Source organism: Agelaius tricolor, unplaced genomic scaffold (genome assembly GCF_023055355.1).
Source record: "Agelaius tricolor isolate 1412-34295 unplaced genomic scaffold, bAgeTri1.0.p SCAF_19, whole genome shotgun sequence".
NCBI lineage: Eukaryota > Metazoa > Chordata > Aves > Passeriformes > Icteridae > Agelaius > Agelaius tricolor.
In genome coordinates, this window is record NW_027269279.1 from 6,982,161 (window position 1) to 7,009,166 (window position 27,006).

General features: G+C 40.7%; 2 protein-coding genes across 6 annotated transcripts; one reads left to right on the forward strand and one right to left on the reverse strand.

Moving 5' to 3' along the window:
- On the forward strand, window positions 1–12,368 carry CCZ1 (CCZ1 homolog, vacuolar protein trafficking and biogenesis associated). The gene is made up of 15 exons (XM_071444069.1): window positions 1–234; window positions 1,821–1,918; window positions 2,045–2,138; window positions 2,236–2,310; window positions 3,328–3,375; window positions 3,643–3,726; window positions 5,654–5,829; window positions 6,051–6,132; window positions 6,284–6,345; window positions 6,837–6,948; window positions 7,535–7,568; window positions 7,924–8,041; window positions 9,565–9,723; window positions 10,772–10,899; window positions 12,020–12,368. The coding sequence occupies exons 1-15, from the start codon at window positions 136–138 to the stop codon at window positions 12,073–12,075; spliced, it is 1,425 nt and encodes a 474-aa protein (XP_071300170.1). The 5' UTR covers window positions 1–135; the 3' UTR covers window positions 12,076–12,368.
- Window positions 12,072–26,831, reverse strand: LOC139598101 (radial spoke head 10 homolog B-like). 5 transcript variants are annotated; one of them, XM_071444057.1, is made up of 21 exons: window positions 26,611–26,831; window positions 26,488–26,514; window positions 25,352–25,650; window positions 24,584–24,659; window positions 24,292–24,360; window positions 23,914–24,087; window positions 23,319–23,404; window positions 22,580–22,700; window positions 21,743–21,919; window positions 20,923–21,064; window positions 20,345–20,466; window positions 19,702–19,888; window positions 18,901–19,009; window positions 18,737–18,816; window positions 18,489–18,637; window positions 17,599–17,706; window positions 16,411–16,584; window positions 15,165–15,216; window positions 14,544–14,654; window positions 13,269–13,464; window positions 12,072–12,843 (listed from the first exon to the last, which is right to left on the reverse strand). In XM_071444057.1, the coding sequence occupies exons 3-21, from the start codon at window positions 25,618–25,620 to the stop codon at window positions 12,594–12,596; spliced, it is 2,652 nt and encodes an 883-aa protein (XP_071300158.1). In that variant the 5' UTR covers window positions 25,621–25,650; window positions 26,488–26,514; window positions 26,611–26,831; the 3' UTR covers window positions 12,072–12,593. The 5 variants fall into 5 exon arrangements, with proteins under 5 accessions (XP_071300158.1, XP_071300161.1, XP_071300159.1 ...); XM_071444060.1 differs by having other exon boundaries at window positions 26,439–26,514; XM_071444058.1 differs by lacking the exon at window positions 26,488–26,514 and having other exon boundaries at window positions 26,585–26,635.
- Window positions 26,832–27,006: the final 175 nt, after the last annotated feature.

Sequence of the window (27,006 nt, forward strand, 5' to 3'; positions counted from 1 at the left end):
TGCTGCTGCGCTTCCGGGGCGCGGAGGCGGAACCGCGGCCGGGCCGGGGCCGCTGGAAGCGCGGCGGGGCCGGTGCCGCGGCGGCCTCGGGCCGATCCCCGATGGTGTCTGGCGGCTGCCGGCCCCAGGCTCAGGATGGCGGCGGCGGGGGCGGCCGGCCAGGAGAAGCAGCTCGCTCCGACCCTTCTCAGTTTCTTCATCTACAACCCCAAGCTGGGGCCCAAAGAGGGAGAGGTACCGGGGGGATGTCGCGCCCGGGGATGCGCGGAAGGCGCAGCGGTCCCTCCGTGCCCGAGGCCGGGCCGCAGCGTGTGCGGGCTCGGCGCTGTCCCTGCGGAGCGGCCCTGGACAAAGGCCGTTGCAGCTGCGGCTTTCCCGGCCCGCGGCCGCCGTATCCCTACCCGGCATTGGGTACCCGCGGGGCCGGGAATGACTGCCGCCCCCATTGGGGTCTGTCACTGCCTCACACCGAAAAGAAACAGTAACAGAGGTGTCGTCAGCAGCCGGGCGAATGTTGTAGATGGGGAGCTGGACAGTCAGCAGCTGTTTTGTCGATGCTTTAACTTTGTCTAAAAATCTTTCTCGACGTAGCTACAATATAGTAGAAAGGTTACTATTTAACTTAGGTCCAGTCAAGTTACTGCTACTGCTAGTGTTTATTCGCCATTGTGTCCCTTAGTAAGGAGAGTCAAGAAGCTCTAGTCTGTAACTTTAGGTAACAGCGTGCTGTGTGGCTCATGCTCAGCTTTCATAGTTTCTGAACAGAGCAAGTACTTACATCCAGAGCAGTGAGAGGCTGAGGAGGCTGAGCGTGCCCTCAGCACGTTCCCGGTGACTCCGGCCCGGGGGAAGCTGTTGTTCTGCTGGAGGATGAGGTGTGGTTCGGAGGGACCCCCAACGAGCTGGGGCCTGGGCCGGCAGGAACCTCTGGAGTCAGCAGAGCCCCGTGTGTGGGGTGGAATAATCTGGCTCACCGTGGCTGGTTGGGAGCAGCTCTGCAAAACAGGACCAGGGAGTCCGTGAACAACAGGTCCTACGTGAATCAGCAGTGAGCGGTGGTGGCTGTGGAGGGAGGGTGGCTCAGCAGGTCCAGCCAAGCCAATGCTTCCCCTCTGGCCAGCACAGTGGGTGCTGTGCTCTTCCAGGGATTCCCAGAGTAGGAAAAATACTGGCAAACTGAAATAGCCTAGTGGAGAAGCCCTGAGTCAGTCAGGGGGTGCAGTCTGTGGTGTACCAGAGGAGCCTTTGATAACTGCATTTGTGCATTCTGGAGGAGAGACGATGTGGAAAGGGGGCAGAGGGCAGTCTCACCTGCCTGAAGGATGGTGGTAGATGATGGAGTTTGGTTCTTGAAGTGAAAGAATGAGGATGGATGGAGGGAAATTCTGATGAGATAGAAAAAAAATTCTTCAAGGTGAAGTGATCTAACATCAGAGGAGGGCTGGAAAGTTGTGGGATTCCCATCTCTGGAGGTATTGAACACATGACTGGACAAGGCCTGGAGCAATCTGAGCTGCCTTTGAAGCTTGTCATGCTTTGAGCTGGCTTTGAAGCTTGCCTTGCTTTGAACAGGCCCAGAAGTAACTGGGGCCTGTGATATCAATAGCCTTCAATTTACAAAGTCCTTCAGCATATCATGGGATGATTGACTGCCTAAGTGTGTTTAATATACCTTTTATCCATTACTACAGAAGCCCATTTTGGTACAAAATAAAATTCTGCCTAGGTTATTAAGGGATTAAAAAACAAGCAAACCATGAACTCAATATTCTTTGATTTTGTTAAAATGCATTTGCTTGGATTCTTTTTTCAAATTTTAGGAAGAAAAGAAGATTCTCTTCTATCATCCAAATGAAGTAGAAAAGAATGAAAAAATTAGAAATGTGGGGCTGTGTGAAGCTATAGTGCAGTTCACGAGGTAGGAATTCTGATTGCATGGGTGATTGTTTTGGCACAAGCACTGTATTTAAAATATCTCAGTTATATGTTTTCTTGTTATGAGTGTGTATAAATACCTATATCTACTTATATGTTTTCTTTTCAGGACCTTTAGCCCAACAAAACCTGCAAAATCCCTACATACACAGAAGAATAGACAGTTTTTCCATGAACCTGAAGAAAACTTCTGGATGGTCATGGTACTTATGCACGTGATATGCATGTTCCTAAACCACCATCCTGCAATGTTCTCAATGCATTCTGCATTGTCTAATACCAGCCTGCTCCACTTCCTAGGTTGTACGGAATCCCATCATAGAAAAACACAAAGATGGAAAGCCAGTCTATGAATATCAGGAGGAAGAATTGCTGGTAATTATGAACTTTCCTTTTTTTTAATGAGTTATGTTGTATTTTTGAGAGTACTTCCATCCAGAAATATCTTACTTTAATTCTTCTTGAACTGCTGTCAAATTGATTTCATATCTATCTATACCTATCTTCATAAATGGAAAAATGGCAAAGTACTTTTCAGTAAAGTTTAAAGAAGAGCACAAGATAGAGAATTATCCAGAGAACAGTTCAAGATGATTCAATAAACACTGGTGAAATATACAGCTGTGAGACTTTTAGCCTGGAGTAGGTGAATATTTCTTAGGATCTGTTTGTTTAATTAAGTTCTTAAATCTGTGTATTTTTATTAGGTGCCAGTATACATGTCATTACTTTCTTAAGACTGCTAGTAATATTTACTAGTAATCTGGAAAACCAAAACAGCTCATAGCTATGATTGGATTTCTTGTCCAAGCTGCAGAATCATTATGTCTGTTCAGTTGTATACAGGAAGGGTATTTGGCAGGGTGGGAGAGCTGGTTGGTTATCCTGCCCCTGTTCATTGCAGTGTGCATTACTTTTGCTCCTCTCTGTGTCCTAAGAAAAGGATTGGAGTCCTAGGGGCTCTATTTTGCCAGATAAAATAGCCTTTTTTTGATCTGGGTTAAGATCTCAGCCCCATAAAACCTGCTCTAGTGTCCCACATTGTTCAGCCTTTGATTTGGATGAAGAGAGCCATCAGAAAGAGGATCATTTTCACTGAGGACTGGCCTCAGGGAAGGGCACTGTTTGTAACTGGAATCCTTGGCATGAGTTCTGAAGGTGCTTTTGGTACTAAATGTGATGGGGGAAGGGACTCCCTTTATTGACATCATACTTTATAAGTACAGAGATATTTCTAGATGCTGACTGACAATGCCATTGAACTTTTCAGAGCTTGATTTCTCCGATTTGTGTCTTTGCTGGCTCTTTGAAAACACATGTTATGTCTCACTCAGCCAAAATTCTTATAATTCTGCCTCTGCTCCTACTGATATGCTGCTCTCTCTCCTGCAGGACAAGGTTTATAGCTCAGTCCTCCAGCAGTGCTACAGCATGTACAAGGTAGGGTTAACACTGGGGGCCCAAGGCCTTCTACAAGACAAGAGCATGAGATACTTCAACCACACATAAATTCTTGCCTCTGCTGCCATTTATACCTGGACTCTGCAAATCTAAATGTTTTTTCAGTAAAGAAGGGATACATTTGGATTGATTTGGAGTATGTTAAGAATTGGGAGTTGTGTTGTAATCTATATTCATAACCAAGTTACAAGAAATTACTGTAAATGATTAACCAATTAACTGATTTTTTTCTCTTTAAACTGTTAGCTTTTCAATGGCACATTCCTGAGAGCCATGGAAGATGGGGGTGTGAAAGTGCTAAAGGAGAGACTAGAGAAATTCTTCCATCGGGTAAGACCTCATTTTTCAGGCACCTACTGTGATTCTGCACTGGAAATAAAACAGAAAAAAAAGAAAAAGTGGCAGCAATGTCACTATAAAACACAGGCAGTGGAAAAGATGTAGAGGCAACACAAAGTATGTGGTTACTCACTTTGTCAAATACTTCCTGCTTTTTCTGACAGAGTGGGTTCTTTAAATGGAGCTGAACCACAAGTGTGGTTATGACTTGATGGAACAGCTTAACTCTTGGATCTTCTTTCTGATGGAATTGTGTTCCTTCTTTCAAAGTTCTGCTTTAATGCTTGAATTGGTTACTGTGACAACAGTTTGTACAGACCTATTGGAGTGACTGTTGGGAATTCATTGAGGTTAGAAGGAATTTGGGGAGGTCATCCAGTTCAGCCTCCTACTCAAAGCAGGGTACCACTGAATTTAAACTCTCCTGCCCGGTGCTTTGGGTGGTTGAGACCTGAAAACATCCAGGGGGGAGATTCCACAACCTGCATGCTTAAAGTCCTTTAGTACTGTGAAATAGTGAGTAGATGAATTTTTTAAGTTCTCCCCCCTACTCCACCCCCTCTGTGGAATTAGTAGCCAATCCTAGGAAGGCTTCAGGAAATATTGCATGCATTATAAGTGGTCTTCAGACTGTCATTTCATAGCTAATGTTTTAGTGAAAGGATGAAAGGCAAAACCTATTTTTCACATAAAGTAACTGACTGAGTAGTCTCATCTGGCAGAATTTTGAGTTCCTACATGAAAAGTTTCATCACACTTGAAAAGTGCCTGCCCCCATTTTTCTTGTTTGCAAGCAAGGAAACAGGACTGCTGTCAGCAGTTTGTGCTTTTGTGGTATTGAGATCTCTGATAATGATGGAGTGTAGACACTATGCAATGGTCTTTAAAATTTTGTTCTTTTAACAGATTTTTAGAATGGCACAATGTGACAGTGTAAACAAAAGTGCAGGCTTTTCTTGTGGACTTGAGGAGGGTCTTGCTTGTTTTTTGTAAGACTTGTGGTAGACTCCAGAATAAACACCACTGGCACAAGGAGTACCATGATGAGCCTGTGTGTGCTGCTGTCCAGACTAAATTAAAAGTAGACCTTTGCAAAAAAGAAAGTAATACATTTTTATTGCTAAAACAGAGAGACTCACCAGCTGTGACAGAGATCTGTCACCCTCTTGGTCTGTATTTCTTGTGGGCATTCAGTAATGTGAAGTGACTGTAGAGGGAGCCATTGGATAAAGCATCTTCCACAAACCACTTGTCAGAGCATTTGAAATCTCGTGCTAAAGGTTACAGTCTATCAAGAAAGTGAATAATGGAAATTATTTATTCCATTACACATTGAAAGCATCTGTTCCTATTTCTACAACTGAATCTAAATTAAATATCAGTAAGATAGGCTTTGCTTGCTTATTCTCTCAAAAGATCTTCAACTTTCCTTGAAAGCTGATTTCATAATGATTAAATAAAAGCAAAGTGATGCCTGGAATCACATTCATGCACTCCCACATAGAATCACAGAGTGGTTTGGGTAGGAAGGTACCCTAAAGGTCATCTAGGCCAGCCCCTGCTATGAGCAGACATCTTCAACTAGATCAGATTACTCAGAGCTTTGTCCAGCCTGGCTGTGACTGTTTCTGGGGATGGGGCAGTCACCACCTCTCTGGGCAAGCTGTGCCAGTGTGTGAGCACCCTCATTGTAAAAAACTTTCTCATGTCCAACCTAAATTGAGCTTCCTTCAGTCCAAAACTCTCGTAAAAAGTCTGTTCCCACATGAACGAGTGTGTCAGACAAGTAGCACTGGAAGGAATTTTTTTTCTTTGATTTTTAGTCCAGATTGTTGGAGATGAGACTCAAATTTGTCCTTTAAATCTACCCCTTGGCAGTTTTCTGAATTCTAAAAGCCAACTGTCGTTGTTCTCTCAGTACTTGCAGACGCTGCACTTACAGTCTTGTGATCTGCTGGATGTGTTTTGTGGAATCAGCTTCTTTCCACTGGATAAAATGACTTACTTGAAAATTCAGTCATTTATTAACAGGATGGAAGAAAGCCTGAACATAGTCAAGTACACTGCATTTCTCTACAATGACCAGCTTATCTGGTAGGTACTTCAAGAATTCTTTTGTGTTTCTTCAATTTCTATGAGTAAAAGCCATAATAGAGAAGCTTTTAAATGAGTGACAGAGTTGGATGAAAATGAGAAAACATGAGTCAGGCTACCATTCAGTAAGAAAGGCATTGGTCTGAGCTAATTAGAGGAAAATGTGTGATCTGAACTGCAGCACAAACATAATTTGCTTCTTTTTCCCCACAATGTTCTAGGAGTGGACTGGAGCAAGATGACATGAGAATTTTGTACAAATATCTCACGACATCTCTGTTTCCAAGGCACATGGAGCCTGAGGTAGCTGGGCTGGGAGTTTTGAGGGGCAAGGTAGTTGGGTGGTTTTGGTGTTTTCTTCCTGTTTACCTGTACTAAAGGCTAAAATACCAAAGAGAAATCTCTCCTCTCTCTGTCTCTAAGCTGGTTTTTCCTGTATGTTTTTTCCCCTCAGTTAGCAGGAAGAGATTCTCCAATACGTGCTGAAATGCCAGGAAATCTCCAGCACTATGGAAGGTAGGTCTTGCTTTCCTGTCACCATCTACTGCTTCTTCCCCCCAGGGCAAAGCACTTGGGAGGAGTGTGTGTGTTTTGAGTACACATTCCACACACAGTTCATTCCAGAGGGTCACACAATCATTGCTGCAAATGTAAAACCTGACCCTTGCAAAAAAGAGAAAATGTTTTATTAACATTACTGCAGATTTATGTTTCTTCCCATTGTTCTTAATGCACTGTATGACAAACATGGGAATTGTTCCAGTCATTTCTTTTCAGCCAAAGGTGTAGTTTAATCTAGGATTTATCTATCTGTTCTTCCTCTGGACTCTGCATGTCAGTGAGGAATTCTGTACTTAAGCAAGTGGGCAACATTATTTTGCATAATTGTGGGTTTGGACATCCTTAATCATGAGAACTCCTAATTGCAAGTTTGGAGAACATTTTTTAAATTCAAGAAACTGAAATACAAGTATTCATCACATCTGACCTGTTGAATTATTTTCTAGGTTTCTTACTGGACCTTTAAATCTTAATGATCCAGAAACAAAATGCCGTTTCCCCAAAATATTTGTTAACACTGATGACACTTATGAAGAGCTTCACTTAATTGTGTATAAGGTATTACAGCTTCCTCTGCAATTACTCCTCAGAATTAGAAATCTCCATGCAGTGAAGGTGACAATGATGTGAAGTACTTAGGAATTGTATAGAAAGGTGCATTAATAAGAGACAGAAAACTGGCATTTCTAGAAACAAGCTTTAAAGCCTGAATTCTCTTCTCCCCTCTCTGTACCCTGACGAAACAAACAATTACTTTGTTTTATTCAAACAAAATACCAGCCTTCAGTTGCTTTAAGTGATTTCATGCCTTGCTTTATATGGGATTAATCAATTAAAAATAAATAGATTTGTTCTTACATTAAATGGGAGTTTCTTGCAGATATCTTTGTATAAAATGCATTTTACCAAGTTTTATCTTTCCCCTACAACCTTAACAGTTAACTGAATTTTAAATCATAGCTGAATTTTAAAATCATAGCTACCTGTGTTGTGCAGAACTGCCAAAAGGTTATCCTATTGAAGTGTTACCTTTAAAAAAGATTTTCAAATCTCTTCTCACCTGTGTGTGACCTCTCTGAAGTATTGTCATTTATTTGAGTTAGTGAAAGCAATCTGTTATAAATGGCTTTTTGTTTTGTTCCAGGCAATGAGTGCAGCTGTCTGCTTTATGATTGATGGTAAGTACCTATTAGCATCAATTATTTGCCAAGACTTTTATATGTAAAATACTTTGACATGCAGCTTGTTTTACTCTTGAAAAATACTTATATTAATTTGTTATTTGAGTCTCTTTTTCATGAGTGCTTTTTCAGTCTTTTATCTTTGTTCCAGTGGTTCAAGTAACTCATTTTACACAATAAAATGACTAAATACTGCTTCAGTTAGCCATATTCAAATTTACCCCTGAGGTTTTAATTGTGGGAGAAATTTGTCCTTGGACTCTCACTGATGTTTAAAGAAATCAACTGCAGAAACTGTACCTTCAGCTGTGGGAAGAGAATCTCACCTCTGCCTTTTCTCTGCCTGACACAGCTTCAATTCCACCCACCCTGGAGTTTTGCAGAAAACTGGACAGCATTGTTGGGCCTCAGCTCACGGTGTTGGCATCAGACATATGTGAACAATACAACATCAACAAGAGAATATCAGGGTTTGTACCACACTTCTTTTCCTCAGTAGTTGGTGAAAAGTTAGATTAAATGAACTGCTTAAATAATGAGCCCAAAGTTTGAAAGCGTTAAGGGTGTACTTCAAGCAATGCTTGTCTACTTTTCTGCATCTTAAGTGTTTATAAAGTGCATGTTATTGCATATTTGGGTCTCCCTGAAGGAACAATAGGTGTTACTAATTTAGGAACAAATGTTTATTGTCTGGCTGAAATGGGAATTTTACTGACTAAGTTATTTGGTTGCAGTGGAAGCTTTACTGTTGAGGACTTTTCCAGAATTACTGCTTCTTGAAGTGTTGCCATGTATAGTAGGTGAGGGGAAAAAAGGTCTTTTATTTTTCTATTTTGCAGGACTAAGGTGCCTACTTGAGGGGCAAAAAACAGTCAAAAGAAAAAGAATGCTAATGCTTTAGAAAATATCCTTCACTTAGAACTACAGCTGACTTGCAATAAAATTGCATTTATTTTTTGATAGATCTATTAGTTAGGAAGCAGGAGCAATAACCCATATGGCAATGTAAAAGTAATTCAATCAAAGATAGATGTGTGAGTGGACTCAGTCAGTGGTACCATCCCAAATCAGCAAAATCGCACAGGATAGAATAGGGTGTGCTTGAAATTGTGCCAGTCTACTAAATCATTAAACTTGGGGTTTTTAGATGTCATCTGGGACTGGCTTTGGCAGCTTTAACTCTTTGAAATTTTAATGCCATGGTGTCCTGAAAACATGATACAGTTCCTTGGCACTAATGCATGTGGGTGACAGAGAGCAGGGGTATCTGGTGGTTTGCTAAGGTGAGCGGTGTCATCACAGTATCTTCTGCTTCTAAATAATCCATTGCCCCAAGTACCAGTTGCTGCAGCCAGTTTTTGGTCAGTCTGAGTGTGTTGTGACTTCTACAAAAAATTACAGCTCTAGGTTTTTAATATTAACTTTGTAAAAAAGGAAATAGAGGAAGACTGCCAAGGCAGGGGTTTGAAAATAGTCTCTTGCTTGGCCCACACAAATGATGTGGGGGGAAATCTAATTGCCTGGATCAAGAAAGAGTTTGTTCTCTTGGTTGTAACAAATAACAAAAACATGAATAGAAGATGACTTATTGCTCAAATTAAAGACCTAGGATCCATTCAAATCAGCTTTGACTGGCATAAGGGAGAGCAGCAGGAACAAAATGGGGCCAGGAAAAAACAGCTCATTAGAAAAATGCAAATTAATTACTATTCTGAAGTGGGGCAAGGCCTTCAGACTCCCCTGTGTGTGTTTACTGGCAGCCTGAGTGGCAGAAGGGAAAACACTGGCTGGTTCTGCAGGCTTGGTTATCTTCTGGTTTTTTAAACTGTGTTAAAATGAATTCCAATCCCACAGGTCTCTTCAGTGTGAAGGTAAGTCCAGGCTGTGGAAGTTAGCTTTGCACTGGCTCACTACGCAGTCTCTAGAAATCCTCTGCTTATAGAGCATGTTGGTATTCACAAGTCCCATTCTTTTTGTTTTTTAATCTTCCTAGAGCTGAGAAGGAACCTCAATTTAAGTTTATCTATTTCAATCACATGAACCTGGCAGAGAAAAGTACCATTCACATGAGGAAAACACCCAGTGTATCACTTGCATCTGTTCACCCTGACCTCATGAAGATTCTCGGTGACATCAACAGTGACTTCTCCAGGTAATGCTTGACTGTTAAATAGTCTGTAACTCCTACTGTCAAGCAGATTTCTTTTCTTTGCAAAGGAGTGGCCCTTTCCAGTCTTTTTGTTGATGGCTGGCTATTCATATTTGGTATTTTGTGCTGGTTAGAAGTAGTCCATCTTAAAAAAAAAAAAAAACAAAAAACAAAAAACCAAACAAAAAATTAAGAGGGGCCAGGGGCTCTATCAAAGAGAATATCCCATCTATTGGAGGCTTCAGAGTAGTCATAGAAAATGGGATGGGAAGCACAAGAGTCTGTCTAATCTGGGAAAGCAGTGCAAAGGACAGGGACACCTGCTTCTGCTTGTGTCATACCTGCCCTGACACAGCTGGTGGCTTCTAGGGCTGAGACAAAGGATGAAATGCAACCCTTGCAGTTACTGCAGCCCTGCTGATAGAGAAGATAAGTGCCTTTAGCCAGTGGGTATCATCCTGCAAGGTGGGAGAGCCCCTCTGTCACTACAGAAGTTAGGAAAGAACATGACAATGCTGAATGATTGGGATGCCCCTAATCTAATTAGCAACAAGCTGTTTTCCCACTATGCTTAAGGACAAGGTTTCCATTTTTCTCTAAATGAAGAAAGTACATTTCACCATATTATGGAAGTACTGGGTTGGTGACAGCTTTATAGAGGACATCCAGTTGTTCAGCATGGTTTAGGTCTAGGTTCAACAGTTCTGTGAAAGCTTAGTATCACCAACCCAGCTCCAGCTTTCAGTGTTTGGTCCCTGTGCAGCAAATCCTCATCCTGTCAAGTGTGTCCTTTTACCAGAAAGGAGCAGATGGGTTTTCCTCAGTGTTTTCACTGCAGTGTTTGGCTAATGAAAAAATTACTGATTGACACATTTGGGCATGTCCTGAGCAGCCATTTCTGAAGCCTTTGACCTGGACTGAATGCTGGCCAAAAACTGCTGTTTTCTTTGATACTGTACTATTCTGACATTGAGCTGTCCTAACAATTACTGATAAAGTTGTTGAAGATGATCTTGCTGCCACCTTCTTTACTTTTTAAAACTTCTTTCAGAGTTGATGAAGACGAGGAAATTATTGTGAAGGCAATGAGTGATTACTGGGTAGTTGGGAAAAAGTCTGACCAGCGAGAACTATATGTTATTTTGAATCAAAAAAATGTAAATCTGATTGAAGTTAATGGTAAGGATTGCTTCTTATTACCTTGAAATACAGTTATTCCTAAAATGTGTGTCCCTAGAGAAGTAATACAACCCATCTCATGAGAAATCTAGAGAGGGACTGATCTTTGATGGAGCTGGTGAGTTTGCCTAAGGTTTTAGTCTGCCTCCTACCAGCTGTGAAAGGACTGCATAAATATTCAGCAGGCATTCTTAATTATTAATCAGTCATTCTTCCTCCTTCAGATAATAGAGAACAACACTGTGAGCTTAGTTTAGGCATAATTTAAAAAGTTATTACAGATGAGAGATGAATATATTTACATCTATTTGTCAGTGATACAGGGTTGGTTACTTACACATTGTGGCTGTCCTGTCAGTGATCCTCATCCATTGCTGTCTTGTTTCTAATGTGGTTTTGAGAATGATTTACTAGGACTAAGAGTGAGAATTAACATCAAGATGCAATAAGCTTATACATTGCTATTTGTCTAAAACTCTGTTTGAGTCTTGCAGCAATGCTAGGGCTCTCCATTCTAACAGGAGGCAATGTGCTAGTTTAGACAATGGGAAATCATTCATTCATTCATTCATTCATCCAGGTAAAGCAACATTTAAAAATGTTGCTAGCAGCATTTTAAAAAGAGGAATGAGCTGTGTAACTTGGCAATCTCTCTGTAACTGTCTTTCAGCATCAAACCTACCACAGAGGAACAGTGAGGGAGGGTTTCTGTGCCTGATAAACCTAGGAAGTTTATCAGTCTACCAAATAATACAAAGCAAAAGTTTTGCAGACTTGATTTACTGTAACAGAATCTCCTAATTCCTCCTTTCTCAGAAAAGGGCTTGTAATATACTTCCCTTAACTCTATGTTAAGCCAAGTCTGCTGCTGTTGCAGTGTTTGATGAGGCCCATCATTTACACTTCAACCACTTTCAGACAGTGGGAAACATCAGACTTGACTTTCTCCTGCTGAAGAGAGAGTAATATTAAGTGTGTTTCTACATTAGAAACTCTTAGGGCTTTTTCTGTTTGAGTTTTATTATGTTCTCCATGACAATCCCCAGGGTTTTTCTTAAGGAGCTTTCTGTAAAATACAATACTGATGGGGTTTTCTTGTTTGTTTTTTTTTTTTTAACAGAAGAAGTGAAGAAACTTTGTGCAACACAGTTTAATAATATTTTCTTCTTGGATTGATCTGCAAAGGGCTGATTTATTGAAGCTGTCAATGTCAGGCACTTGTTCAACTTGAGAAGTTATTAGTCATATTATTGACTGGAATAATGACAATAGTAAAGCAATACTTGCTTTGTAAGAATCAAAATTTCTACTAAAATCTGTAAACTCTGACCATAAAATTTTTAAATTTTAAAAATGTTTATGTCCAAACTAATTAAAAACCAGTCTGAACTCATCTGTACCATTCCATTCTGATATGTTATGTGAATATTTTGCTGAAAAATAAAACTAATAATTGTTACACTTTAGAAGCATCTATGTTCATTTGCATTGTGTAACTTCTGCTAGTTTACCCAAAACTCTGGTGTAAAAGGCTGCTCCCTCTGAAACCAGCAAGTCTTGTGCATACAGTTGAGCCATTCTTACAGCTTCCTACAAGTGTGGGTCTTCTGGGGTTGTTTTGGTTTGGTTTTGGTTTTTTTTTCCTTTATTTGAAGAGTACTTGCTTGAAGCTTCAGCAGTTCCCAGCAGAGGATTTATTTCTTTTTCTTTTTGTCAGCAGTTGCCTTGGTACCTGTGGGTGCTGCCTTGGGTTCACTGCCTCGTGAGCCTCTTTTTGTTGGTGAGGGTTCTCTCCTGGAGGCCTCTTTTTTCAGCTGGAGGCTTCTCCAGGACAGGAGTGTCTCCCAAGATGATGAGGCTCGTTCCCTGAGCCTGACACTCTCCTGTAATGCAGCTGCTTCTTGCTTTCTTGCCTCTTCTTCTTCTTCTTTTTCAGCAATAAGTCTGCATGAACAAAATTTGAATTTAAGGTACTGTAAGAGAAGGGAGACAGGTTTCCTCTGGCTAAACAACTCCAGCTCTAGTCAGAGTATGAGCAGCATAAACTGCCACAGTGTAGAGGAGCAGAAAGTCCCTAATTACCCCCTTAAGTCCAAATATGTCTTAACTGCCTTTGCACAGAGCAAGAACCAAGTGCCAGGAAATACCAGAGCTATGTTTGGAACCTGAAAGCAGCCTGTAGTTGTTACTCCAGCCAGTAGCAGAAAGCACATGAGGTACATTCTGTGTGTTACTAATGAAACCTGTGGGAGTTTGTTTTCCAGCTACAGTAAGCTATATTACTTTCTTGAACACACCTCTCATTTTCAGTAATTTTGCTAGTGGAAAATAAAGGATAACAGTACTGTCAGACAAGATTCAACACTCACCTTTCCAGCTCCTCAGCCTGGATCTTTCTCAGCTCAGCTAATTCAGCATCCTGTTCTTTTTTTTCTTTTATTTTATCTCTCAGCACTATTTCACGCTCAAAAGCAGGGAACAACTTAGTTGTGAAAAAGATTTCCACCTGACACATCCGGAAACTACACAGCTCCTTTTGTTCATCTTTATCTTCTTTTGCTTCATCTGCAGGATGTAAATTAAACATGTTTATTTAGCAGGGCACTTCTATTTCAAATGTGCTTTGGACTACAATATTTCAGCTCTGACACTGCAAAGGGAAGGTCTGGCTTCTTCTGCATGGTAGAGAGGATGAAAGGTGTGAGACACCTGGAACTGAATGGGGGTGGCTTCAGTGACCTGGCCCTGGGAATGGCACAAAAAGACAATTAATTAACTCTTCTCTTTAATCCTGTGCTAAGAGTCTTCTGCAGTAACCTGATGACAGTTCAGTATCTGTGCCTCCTGTGCACGGGGGAAGGGATGAACAAACATGACCACCTGAAAGGACAGAGGGTGTGCCAGTGTCCCTTGTCATGTCAGGGAACAGGCCAGGCCCAGCTGATGGGCCCTGAACAGTTTCCCAGACGTGTAACATTTCACCCATCAGATTTCAGCAAAAGAGCTGATGGCTACACGAAGATCCTTGTCTGCCTCTGTCCTTGGATTTGAGTTCTGTAGCAGCAGAAAACATTTAACAAACACAAAAACCAACCCAGATGAGATCTGCTAATCAGCTGGAAGGAAGATGGTACAGAAAACTACAACCCTCATCAATCAAAGTGCTCTTACTGAACATCTCTCCTGCCTGAATGTTGGCCTGTCCTAACATAAGGCATCTTATCCCAGCCAGTGGTGGCATGCCACTAATAATAATTCTTATTTTAAGGTGAAGCAGCCGGACATTACAGTGGCAGTAATACATTTTATTTGTCCAAGACACTCTGCAGACAGGCTGGCAGCTTGAGCTTCTCATAGAGTAAATACAGATTACAGCTTAGAGATGCCCTGCAAATAAAATGTAGCATTTTAAAATTGGGGAAACTTAGTAAGTCAGTACTTAAATGTCTTATTTAATTATGAAGTTTTATTTTATTTTAAAAAATATTTTAAATTTTAAAAAAATCTACCTCCAGAATTAATGCTCATTTACTGCCCTCTTGTGACAAGCTGAAATCTGCCTATACAAATAAAACTTCACAATTCAAGAGCTACAAGAGATTCGTGTGTGTGTGCTAAGTCCTAAAACAGTAGGATTGTTTTACCTATCAATTCCTTTTCTGGACAGGAATCTTGTTCTTCTTTTACATCCTTGTTGGGCAATGACACATCATCTTTGCTTTCTCCAGGAGTTATGGGAAATGACAGAAGAGTTTCTGATATTGCAAAGAAAGAAAATTAAAGTTACTCATCCTTTAATCCTGAGCATGAAATTCCAAGTTTGATCTTCAGCACAAACAAATACAGGTTGTCATCTGCCCTGAAAGTCAGACCTGTGGTTAAAATACTTCTGAAATGATGAAAGGTTTGTTTCTAATGAAGGCACAATGCAGAGTTCAAGCTCCTGTTTCCATGCCCACATGAGTGGGACAGAACAGGATAAATTAAGATTTAAAAATATTCTTAAGGAAAAAGTGATAGGTTCTAATTAAAAAGCATAGAAAATTTAGAGATTCCAACTTGCCCAGCCATCTATGTACAGCAGGCATGGAAAGCTAAACATAAACTTTGTCATAATTGCCAAACTGAATGGAGCTGCCCTCTGTGACTGCAATACATCACCTGTTTCCATGATCAGCTCCTGTTTAATTGTTTTGAAAGCTGCAGGAAAAGTGAATCTCCTCAAGCCACTTGATAGTTTTATGGTCACTTTATACAGTACTCACCCAGTAGAGAAGGTTGAGGAGCAAGCTCTGTGTCTTCACCAGGTCTCGGTGGCTGGCAAGAAGTTTTATATTCAGTTACTGAATGTCTGGGCCTGTGTTCAAATCCCAAAGTGAAATCCCAAGTCCCTTTGAGTCATGCAAATTCCCATCTCCAAAGCATTCTGCCAGCCAAATGCATCCTGCAATCACGCTGATCTCAAGATATTTCTATTGCAGGAGTGTTGCACCTTTTCAAGTATTTCCAGGTAACCTTCACCTTCCATACCAGCCAGGCCAGCAGGATTATCCTATTTCAGAGCTAGGGAAAGACAGCACTACAGAAAATGAAAGCTCCTGTTCTTTGACCTGTTCCTCAGTTCTTACATGTTGCTCTACCTGCTGTTCCTTTTTGTTCATCTGCTCCTGAGCTGCCTCAGAAATGTCATCAGTTATGTCTGTACCAATTACACTTCTGCTGCACTAATGAAATGTAACACAAGAAAAATTTTAGCCTCAGAACATTTAAATTAAGATTTTTTTTTCTTTCTTTTTCTTTTTTTTTTTTACTATTTTAACTGGACCACTTCACTGTGCAGCTGTGTCACTGCTTGCAGTGATGCTGCATAGGGTGGGTACAACTGGCTAAAGAATGGGAAGTGGTGGTGTACAGTGGCACTACTGGCTCACAAAGGCTGTGAAATTATGCTTGTGAATACTCCTTGAATTAATAAAAATACTTTCATCTTGTGCATAATTCCAAATAATAATTCTAATTCATGCCTTCAACTACTCTGTATATACAAATTGCACCAGTGTCACAGGCAGCATCTCACAACCTACAAAATCCTTATTCTGAAGTTTAGCAAAGAGAAAAAGAGGACAGCTCAACTGTGGGCAAACAGCAAGGCTTGCTACATACAGCAGCTGGCATAAAAATGCCATTTTTACAGGACAATTTTAGACATTCAGCTTAATGCAGAAGAGACATATCTTTCACCAGCCAACCAATCTGTCAGTTCCCCTTCAGAAGTACTCTATGTGTGCTTACACTTATCTAGGAAAATGTGCAAATATGTTAAAACTGTCTACACTGATGTTAAAATTTAAGGTACCAACAAACAGAAAAAGCAGAAGGACCCAATCAAGTATTTGTTTATGCAAAAAGGGGAAATTGGTTTCCATGGTCAGGAAACAGAACATTTCAGGGCCTGACTTCACTCTCTCAGTGGACACATAACAACATTGAACAGGTCTGCATCAGCTTTACCTGGGATGGAGAATGTTCTGTGAGAGACACAGCTGAGGTGTCCTTGGAGAGCTCCTTGATTTCAAAGCTACTTCTTTTCTTATTATCTTGAGCTTCTTTCTTCAGGATCATATCCTCAGTAACATACACCAATGCACATTCAAGAAGAGATTCAAAAAATTCCAGAAAAATCATCTAGAGTAAAACAAAGGCAGTGGTAAATGAGTTAATTTTTACAAAATCTCTTCATTAACAGGCCTATGTACCTGAGCAAGCAAAGAACTCAGAAGTGGTAGTGAAGTCCCCCTGGTTTCATTTATCTAGTCCAACATCCCTTTTTCTGAAGAAAAACTGAAAACAGACAAAGCTCAAAAAAATCAGGAGAGGATATGATGTGTTACACTTCATACAAGTCATATTGAGCTGAAGCACTGCACTGATTTTTGTTGTATCTGGAGCTATGAGATATTTCTCTAACAAGTAACTCACAACTACAGCTGTTACCTAAAACATCATATTTTAATTGCATGGGATGCTGCCAGAAACCTTGGGTGAGTTTATAATGGATTCCTTCGTAAGACTTCCACTGTGTGTTCAGTTTATCAGGTCCTGTTTAACACAAATTCAGTTATGTCATTTAGAAGAGACTGTTGCTAAGTAAGAGTTCATTCTTGAAGGGTGAAAACCCTCTGTACTAGGCCAGTTCTGAGCCAGCACAAGAGCCACTGAGGTGGCAGCACCTCACATGTCACTAATCAGGTTTCTTGCATCACCAGATTTTCAAGATCAGTGGGTTCACATCTTAATTACTGATCCACCTTAGCAGCCTCAGTGCAGTGCTTAATCCACATTGTCAGGCAGCTCCCCAGGGACAGAACTGTCACTACCAGCCCTCCACTGGAAAGGGGATTTATTTCCCTGCATGGATTATGGCACTCCTAAGGGCCTTTTTGAACGGTCAAGTATGCTGAGACTGTGCTAAGATGAGGTACTTAAGAAAAACACAGAAGTACATGAACTAAACTAAAAGATAGAGTCAGAACAAAGGACAACAAATAGGGGCTTAAGTTTTACTCTGTTTTTTTTTTTTTTTTTTTAATAATTCCTTTTCCTCCTGCTCCAGCAGGTAGGACAGCATTCACAGCAGTTCTTAAAAGCAATTTTAATTGTTCCTGTAGCAATGAACTATGTTTTATTTTCCATACACACCTCCAGCTCCAGGTTGACACCATAGATACCAGGTACAGAGGCACCAACTTTGACAAATATTTCCAGAACTCTTGGAGCAGTTAATTGTTCACTGAGAAGTTTAAAATCCTGGGTAAGGATAAATATCACATGTTAACAGCACTTAAAGCATGCCCCACATGGCCCTAGCCCACCTCCCTTTCAAGCCTTTGCCAAAATTTCTAGATTTCAAAGGATACTTCCACTTTTGTAATTAACAGCAGAAATTCTAGTCCCATTGAAGCCAATGGGAATTTTCCCTAGACAGCAAAAGCAGTGTTACAAAAGAGCCTGAGAAAGTTCATACACAAAAATACAAAAAATTACAGTTTTGCCATCCAATCTTTTCTTCATGAAAATGCTCAGATCTATAAAGTGAAGCACCCAAACCCTAGGCATGTCAGGGGGAATTGTTCTCTACCTTCATAGTAATCTTGATCTGTCCCCAAATTACTGAATTTTAGTAAAGAATCTCATGCTCTTTTTGTAGTAAATCCATTACTGAAATAGTTTATGGTGCTATTTCAGTAGCTGTCAGTCTTTGAGTTCTAACAATAGGACATGTTCATATTTACATTTTATAGAGGGGGCAGAGGGAGACACAGTGGGGATCAGAAAAAATATATATATTCCCTTAAACACATTTGTCTAGGATTTGATAAGAGTAAAAAATTAAATTCAAATCTTAAAAAAGTGCATAAATAACAGTAGAGCAACTATTCCTTTACTGCTCCTTGGCAGTTGGCACAAATAACCTCACTCCCACCTTTTCAACTGAGCAGAAGCCACAGGGACTATTTCAAAAGGCTCATATAAACTGAACAAAGAAAGCACATCTAATCACACAGAACAAAACAAAATTAGATTATTACATCCAGCATCCAGAGGAATTGCCTCAGCTTCACTGTGGAGTCAAATGGAGGTCTGGGACATGGTCTACAAAAATCTTCATATATTTCCCAGCATTTCTCAAGGTAGTTCATGGCAAAAGATGAGAATTCTCCACCAGAATATAAGATACCTTTCAAAATTAATTGGGAAAAAATAACATTAAGAATAAAACTGCAATGGATGTGATACTAATTAATGAATTCTGCAGAGAAGAAATAGCATTGCTTACCTTGGACACAACAGGCAGAGGGCAGAACATTCCTGGACATCATTTCTAAGAAACACTTCTGCAGATGAGGAACTTCATCTCTACAGGTGAAACAAAAACACTCTTGTCTGGGAAGATTCCAACTGATTACACTGAAATAAATTTCACTAAAAGATGGAACTTACTTGCACTTTTCATGATAGATGTGAAATGCCAGGTGAACAAGGTAGCATACAAATGTTCTGAACAGTAATATATCACTTAGATCATGTATGTCCTTAGGTGATTGATCACCTGAAAAATGTTTAGAAAAACAAATTTCTACTGTTCTCATGTCCATTCAAATGCTTATAGGCATATTGATTTGTCAGCCCTTCTTATCCTCTCCATCTGCACCCATCACAGTGTAACAACACTCCCAGAAGACTCACACCACATAATGCAGCACTTCCAAACAAATTTCAAGGGAGAACTGTCCACCTGTAGCTGCATCTTGGCCAATTCTCTTTCTAGAAATGCATCCACTCAGCATGTACAGAAATAAAAGGGGATTCAAAGTTGGAGTTAAACCCTTCACATACTAAGGACAGGGCAGGTCTAAAGGGATTTGATTGATCAACTGGCTCTATGGAGGACAAAAAAATACTACATGCAAACCAAAGTTAAGAACATTGAAAAAAATTAAATTTGTTTCTCCTACTTCTCTCTCAAAATTCTTTCCCCTCTCTCTTAAATAGTAATGGCAAGACCAGGGGTGAATACATATTTTGAACAGATGGATCTTCAGTGCAATTTTTTATGTCGTATTTTAATTTTGTATTTTCTTGCCTAAGGACCAGAAGTGCCCAGAGAAGTGTAAATTGATCCACTGAGAACTCACAGGCACAGAGGTACTGACTCAGGACCACAGCTCCCAGAGCTGAGCTGCCAGGAGAATTTGCCTCTCCAACTCCCCACACCTTACCCTGCACACCAGGAGTACAAACCTCTCAACAGTCGATCTATTTCAGCGAGAGTTACGGAGCAGAGATGAAAATTGCAGTCCTTCAGAAACCTCCAAAACTGCAGCATAGTCATGCTGCAAGTGCTGTCCGAAGAAGCACAGCCCAAGGTACTGTAGAAGTAGTAGGCTTTTCTCAATTTTGAAATATGCCTCAACACAGCCAGTTCTATCTAAATAAAGCAGGATATGTTTTCAGCATCATCTCAAAGCAAGAAGAGACCAGTTTGTATTGATTCTGTAACTGGGCAGATAATTATTTGACCTTGTAACTTTGCATATCCCTGGCTAAGAGTTCACAAAAGCATCACTCAAAAGTAATGCTTCAACTCAGAGGGATTTGGTGACTGATAAAAACAAATCATCCTCTGTCAGCAACAAACCTCAGAGTAGCTAAAGCTGGTTGCTCTGTGCCCTTCCAGATAGGTTAACATATTTTTAATTGCCTTTTTTAGTGGAAGCTCAGAAGAGGCAATACTGTCTATTCATTCTTTTTGCTTTTCTGTTTTCACAGCTTTTAGATTTTCAAACAATTGTTTAATGGAAAGCGTTAACACAAATAAACCAGAAATAAAACAGTATGAAACACAATACAGGGGAAAACAAAGTATCAAACAGTAGACTTATACTTTCTGTGACTCGTTCTCTCTGTCTTCCCTTGGGAAGAAGGCAAGCAGTGATGACACATCCAAATCAATATCTGATCCCAGGACTGAAATCTTTCCCACGGCAGTAACGACTGCGGTCCTTTCTAGCAAACAAATAAAATGAGTTAGAACAAACTAAAACAAAGCTCAATATACACACACAGGAAAACAAAATGTGTATTATTCCTTCTTATATTACTGACTTGGAACAATAGATTCCTTCACAGGAAGAAGTAGAGATTGCACAACCAACAGCAGAACAACTGAAGAGCAATTCTGTCAAATCAGCCCCTAACCAAAAGGAAATGCAGACATTAAAAAAGCTGTGAAACTTTCACACAACAGCTCCATTCATTACAAGATGTGGTGTGGATGTGCCACTTCACTCCATGTCACTCACAGAAACACAGCATGGAAGCAAAAGCCATAACTCCCTTTTCTACCTAAATTCTTTGAGGAAATATGTCTGGTCCTTGAGTATGTACAAACAATTTCATATTGTACTAAAATGGAACAAAAAAATGTGAACTGAGTAAAATTTGTTTTGTTAAGCTGCTCACTAGTGCCAAAATGCCTTCTTGGGCTGGTGGCTCTCAGCTTCTTGGCTTTCACAGCAGACCCTTGACGAGCAGGTCTTTCCACAGGACGATCATTTTCAAACTCTCCTTCAAAGCAAACACCATGCTTGGAGACAAAGATGCCCTGCAGACAGATTAATTATAATATAAATATAAAACAAGGATTTATCAAAACCCCAAACCACTAATTCTCTCAGTCAAATTTCCTTTTCAGAATCTTGGCTAAAATGCAATATATGAAATAAAATAGAGCAAAATAATTTTTCCTACCGTCTTTTATAATGCATTTTGTCACCCATTAAATAGGTACACTGTTGGGATAAAGGACTGACTATACATCTGTTTGACTTTGAAAAGTATTTCCCCCCCCATATAGAAATATTTGTTTGTACTCCTTAGATGCATATGTGGCACTCCACACTGAATAAACAAAGTTTTTTCAAAAGTCTGTTTTATGAGAGGTTTTAAGAACTTCTCTGTGCAAGGACAGGTTGAAATCCATTAGCTCATACTGGAAGTGTGAAATTCTGACCAACCACTGCAAAACTCCAGATGCACCTATTGAACTGAAAATCTCCACAGTGAAATAAATGTCTTTGTATACTCAAAATAAATCTAATCACAGAGTCAGCCTGTGTCCTTGGAAGGACTCCAGCTGCTTTCAGTGGACTCTCTGCCCTTTGGGTGGGGATTCCATCCACACTGCAAACTGAATGAAGTTTGCTGTACAGAAATCTAGAGATTTCTCATACAGAGCAGGACAGTTTGCTCTGCTGTTGTCTGTAGTTCTGCCAATACTCACCTTGCCATGCTTCTTATTATGTGCCCACTCTCCACTGTACATTGTTCCATCAGAATAAAGGAATGTCCCATGTCCATGGCGCTCCCCTTTCACAAAATTCCCCGCATACTCATTCCATAGAGAATACTTCGACATTTCCATTCTCTTCAAAAACCACGTGTGCATGCCAGAACCGTGCTGAAAAAAAATGGGGTGCTTAAAAAACAGATCCAGACTTTGGCAATTCTCTGAAATAAATCCCTCAGCTAATGGCTGCAGCACTTCAAAGCAGGGACAGAAGGAGATCCTACAAAGGTGCATGGGAGAAGCACCCAGAGGATGCACTGCATCAACACATACTTGAGCAAGCTCTACCAGGGACTCCTAAATTTTAAGCAGAGTGAAAAGACAGAGCAAGTAAATTACCTTCTTTTTGAAACAGAATAATAAATGGAAGGAACTGAAAGTGCCACAAAATGGTCTCCCATCATAAAACTTTTCCAAGAGGGAACAGTGTGGTCTACATAAACCTATAAACCTAAATAAACCTACTGCTGAAGTCATAGCTCAAGCTGTCACAAACACTTCTTTAACTTTTTTTTTTTAATTGAAAAATGTTTATATTTTCCGCTAGGGAATGAAATCTTGATTTTATAAGACTAAATCAAAATCCTTTAACAATTTGAATATTGCTAACATAAGAATCAATTTACAATAAAGAACATGTTTTTGTTATCTCAACTGGCAAAAATCATACAAAGTTCCTTTGCTATTGCACAAAACTCCCTATTTAGCTTTCCTATAGAGTAGTGGACAGATGCTGAACTGAAGAAGGGTTTCTGGGGAAGGAGTTGATACCTGCAGGCCACACTGCCACTCTCCTTCGTACTCTTGCTTATCTTTCAGCCATATCATTTTTCCATGCCCATGGCGTAGATTTTTCTTCCACTGACCAAAATACGTATTTCCAGATCTGTAGCTGCAAAAACCAATAAAAGTTAATTCATACTAAATTCTGTGCTGATCTTATGGAAGGTTTATGTGAAACCTCATTGCTAATAAATTTATAATTTATTAAGGCTAAATATAAGCATTAAATTGAAAATTGACTCACTGTGACATGGACACAGAGATTTTATTGTAGCCACTGTTTACCTCCTATTTTTAATTTAGAAATCACTCAAAGTATTAACCAGCTCTTTTTCCCAAAAAGTCTTTGCCATAGCTATTAACAATATTTGTTTATATATAATTCTACAGATAAGTCATTTATTCATAAGGCAGCTTTATCTGCTCAAATCAATCAAGTGTGTTTGTTTTTCAATACTGAATTGGGGTTTACCAAAGCTGATTTGGGACTTTGTCTTAAGCTATTCCTTTGTGTGAATGGTCAGTAGAAATATTGCACATAAAAATAAACTTCTAAAGGTCTGTCTTGTTATCATAAAGCACTTTGTACAGTTTTTATTCCACTGCAGAAGGTACACACTACTATGAAATTACAGCATTTGTACCACTTTAAACAACACAAGAACCTGCAACATAATACACAAAAATAAGAAATGTTTAGGGTAAGAAGAAGTGTTATCATATTTACCGTCTGAATCCCCATCCTTCCCTGACATTGTTTACCCAATCACCTGCATACCAGGAGGTCTGCTCCTGATCATAATAAATTGTACCCTGAAACAAAGAGCACAGTCAGTTTAAATACCTAAATATTCATCTACCTGAATAAAACACCACATACAAATAATATGATGCTTGTATTCATGTTCTAGTACTTAGGGTCACTTTGACTCGCTGTACTGAAAGCAACTGAAGGCATAGAATTAAATAAAGAAAGCAAACTCTTTTGATTAATATTAGGTGAGACCTTAGAAAACACCAAATGTTCAAAAGAAAAATCCTATTACATTACATCAAAGTCTACTGGTTTTTCAAATCTCTTGGAAACACTTTAAGAGAGCTAACCCTGGCATCTTAATTACAGTACACAGTCTGAGGTGGATGAGTTTTCTGACCCATTCAGTCTTTTACTTCCAACAGTATGGCTACAGCATTAACTGTATTCACAACCTCAGAAAAGCTCCCTAGAAAAACAAATCTCTACACAGCATAAGACCACACAACAGAACAGTAACACTTGCTGTTCCTGAAGGAGCCCATGCTCTCATTCAGTTCTTACTGACCTTTCCATGTCTTTTGCCATTGCACCAAAAACCAGTGTAAAAAATTGGATGAGTACCACTCCTGAAAATTCCATATCCGTGCCTAAGTCCATCTTGGATTGATCCTTCATAAACAGTGCCATCATTCCAGGTATAACGGCCACAATGCGTTGGCACATTCTTAACAAATGTTCCCTGAAAGATTAAATGACAACATTAAAATCTAAGACTCTGTTTCCCAACCTTCTGGGGCAAGTCAGGCTTGTGACTGAAATCACTGCCACAGCTCTGCTGTTGCCACCTCCACTGTACCAATTACTGCAACCTACCCACCTTCCCTCAATTTGCACATCTAAGTGGGTGCAACTGTGTTCAGCTGTAACTTCAATTGTACTTTACCTCATACTTGACTCCATCAGCCCATGTGTAAGTCCCTTCTCCATTCATACGCCCTTCAGAAAACAGACCCTTCAAAATGAAGAGAATAGCAGCATTTGCAGATTTACTCTTACCCCAGCTGAAGCCCACAGTGACTGTAAGAGTTTAAAAGAATGACACGTTAACTCCCCTCCAACTACTAGTTTCAAATCAGGAGTTTTAATGTCAGAAACTAAACAGAGCTTTCAATGCTTCTCAGTGCTCTTGAGAGAGAGCTTACTCTGCTACTTTTTTAAAAAATTTATACACTCACCTTGTATGTATTTCCTCCCTCAAAACATATAAATCCTTCACCCTCATAGAATTCATCAACTTGTTCACCTTCATAGCTACAAAGAAAACAAACTAAAGATGAAGATTTCAAGTCACTGCCAATAGATCTAAATCACATAAACGATCACAAATGACCTTTGATTTACCATGGTCTACACACAGGTCAGCTGATGCATCTTGTGTAGAATAATGAACAACAAGAAAATTTTCAATTTTTTTAAACTTCCTTTAACATTCCACATAGTTGTTGTGTTGCCTCAGACCCATATTTCCTTCAATTAAGAAAAAACCCCCACATTGGTAGTATTTTCTACCTTACAGTCAGGCATGCTGGTGTATAACACATTACACATAAACACCATATTGAAATACAAAAGGATTTTGTTAACATTGCCATTCACCTGCTTTCTCTGTTAGGACATTCTGAAGAGATATGAGCAGCTTTAAGCATTAAAAGGCAGCAACAACTAACATTACATGATATATTTTCCTTCATCTGTATACTTTAACAAAGCTTCACTGAAGGTGAACAAGCTAAAAGAATGAGGGTTTTGGCAGGCAGAGAGCACCAGCAGCACTCAGGATGCAAGGCAGCAGAATTCCACAGGTACATCTCCTAAGGTGCCACTGCTACTAGGTCTGAATAACCTGATTCTCTCCTTCAAATCAGTGTTTGTATGACACTGGCTACAGCAGAGATCTGAAATGAGAGTTCTTGACTTCACTGCTGTATTTGTAACAAGCTTACCTTTCAATAATCACTTGAGCAAGAACAGGCTCTTCATGGAATGGGGTAACAGGAGGGGCTGGTGGTTCCTCTACCTCTGGCTCTTCATCTGGTGCCTCTGGAATTGCTGGAGTTTCTTCGCCCAGTGAGTCACTCCGCAGATCTCCCAGCGTTGTTAAGCTGCTATCAGTTGGGGTACCCAGAGATTCTTCTGACTTCTCAACAGCTGCCTTCTTACCATCTTTCTTGGCATCTTTCTTCTTGGCATCTTTCTTCTTGCCTTTTATCATAGCTACTGAATTGTCTCAGTGTGTACTTCCCTTATTAAAAAAGAAAATTTATTTCTGTCTAATGTACATATTTTAACCTATAAACTAGTTTAAAAACTCAAAACACAGACAACTACAAAAAAAAAAAAAAACAAAAAACAACCCAAAACCAAAAAAAAAAAAAAAAAAACCCAAAAAACCCCCAAACCCCAGGATTTCTGTGATTCTTATAAATGCATGTATTAAAAGTCATCTCTGTAACAGCAATTTCTCAAGCCAGTGGTGTCAGCTTGTTGCAGGCAGGCCACAGGGTTAACAGGGAGCAATGTCTGTGAATTACCTCCATGTCTTCCATCAAAACCACTGTGATGGAAGTGTTATTATCAGTAGACTTTTGCCACACGGAGATCTCCATCTTTACCCAATTTTTAGCTATTAGATTTAATTACATTGAAAAGCTGAAAGCCATTTCTCAACGATATGCACTAGGAAAGTTGTGGGAAGTTACACTTGCACTACTTTATTGATTTAATTTGCTTCCAAGTTATGAGTTGCAGACTGAACCACAGCACAGCATAACCACCAAATCTTGTAGTTATTTTGCAAGTTGAGAGCTACCTGAAGGTCACAGGACTGCCTGCACAGCTGCAGTCCTACCACAGCCGGGTATCAGCGCTTGGTTGTGCAAGAACCTGCGAGTGCCGCAGTGGTGAGGCCTGGCAGGGACAGCCTCAACCGGCACCGGCACCCGAGCGGGGAACGGCGGGGTCGGGCCGGGGCTGAGCCCTTACCGAGCCCGGTCTGAAGGGCAGCGGACCTGGCCGGTGCCGAGCCCTTACCAAGCCCTGTTGGAGGGACAGCGGGACCTGGCCGGTGCCGAGCCCTTACCGAGCCCTGTTCGAGGGGCAGCGGGACCTGGCCGGTGCCGAGCCCTTACCGAGCCCTGTTCGAGGGGCAGCGGACCTGGCCGGTGCCGAGCCCTTACCGAGCCCTGTTGGAGGGGCAGCGGACCTGGCCGGTGCCGGGCCCTCTCTCCCGCGCACGCGCAGTGCGGCGGCGCTGCCGTAGCCATAACAACGCGGCCGCCGCGGGCCCGGGCCCGGCCGGGCTGGCTCCGCACCGGCGGAGCCGGGCTGCGGAACCTCGGCTCCACACGGACACGGACGATTTGCTGAAGGTTCCCGGGCACACCGTGCGGGTACCACGGGCACGGCTCTGCCACGTCGCTCGGAGATGTGGAGCGGACTGCAGGAACAGCAGCAGCATCATGGCCACAGCTGCATCAGCGGCAAATGGAGCGTGAAGGGAACATAATACATAAACACAGATTTCTTGGGTCAAATCTTGGTCCTACAGGACTGGAAGAGCGTAGCTACCTGTTTTATTGGTTTCTGATTCAAAAAGATC

What these genes read in the sequence shown, in the direction of transcription:
- CCZ1 (XM_071444069.1), top strand. Translation starts at nt 136, where the DNA reads ATGGCGGCGGCGGGGGCGGCCGGCCAGGAGAAGCAGCTCGCTCCGACC. An exon ending in AATCTCCAGCACTATGGAAG is followed by an intron (nt 6,346 to 6,836) that starts GTAGGTCTTGCT and finishes ATTATTTTCTAG; the next exon opens with GTTTCTTACTGGACCTTTAA. An exon ending in ATCAACAAGAGAATATCAGG is followed by an intron (nt 8,042 to 9,564) that starts GTTTGTACCACA and finishes TAATCTTCCTAG; the next exon opens with AGCTGAGAAGGAACCTCAAT.
- LOC139598101 (XM_071444057.1), bottom strand. Translation starts at nt 25,620, where the DNA reads ATGATAAAAGGCAAGAAGAAAGATGCCAAGAAGAAAGATGCCAAGAAA. An exon ending in ATCTATCATGAAAAGTGCAA is followed by an intron (nt 18,817 to 18,900) that starts GTAAGTTCCATC and finishes TTTCACCTGTAG; the next exon opens with AGATGAAGTTCCTCATCTGC. An exon ending in TCCTCAACCTTCTCTACTGG is followed by an intron (nt 14,655 to 15,164) that starts GTGAGTACTGTA and finishes TTGCAATATCAG; the next exon opens with AAACTCTTCTGTCATTTCCC.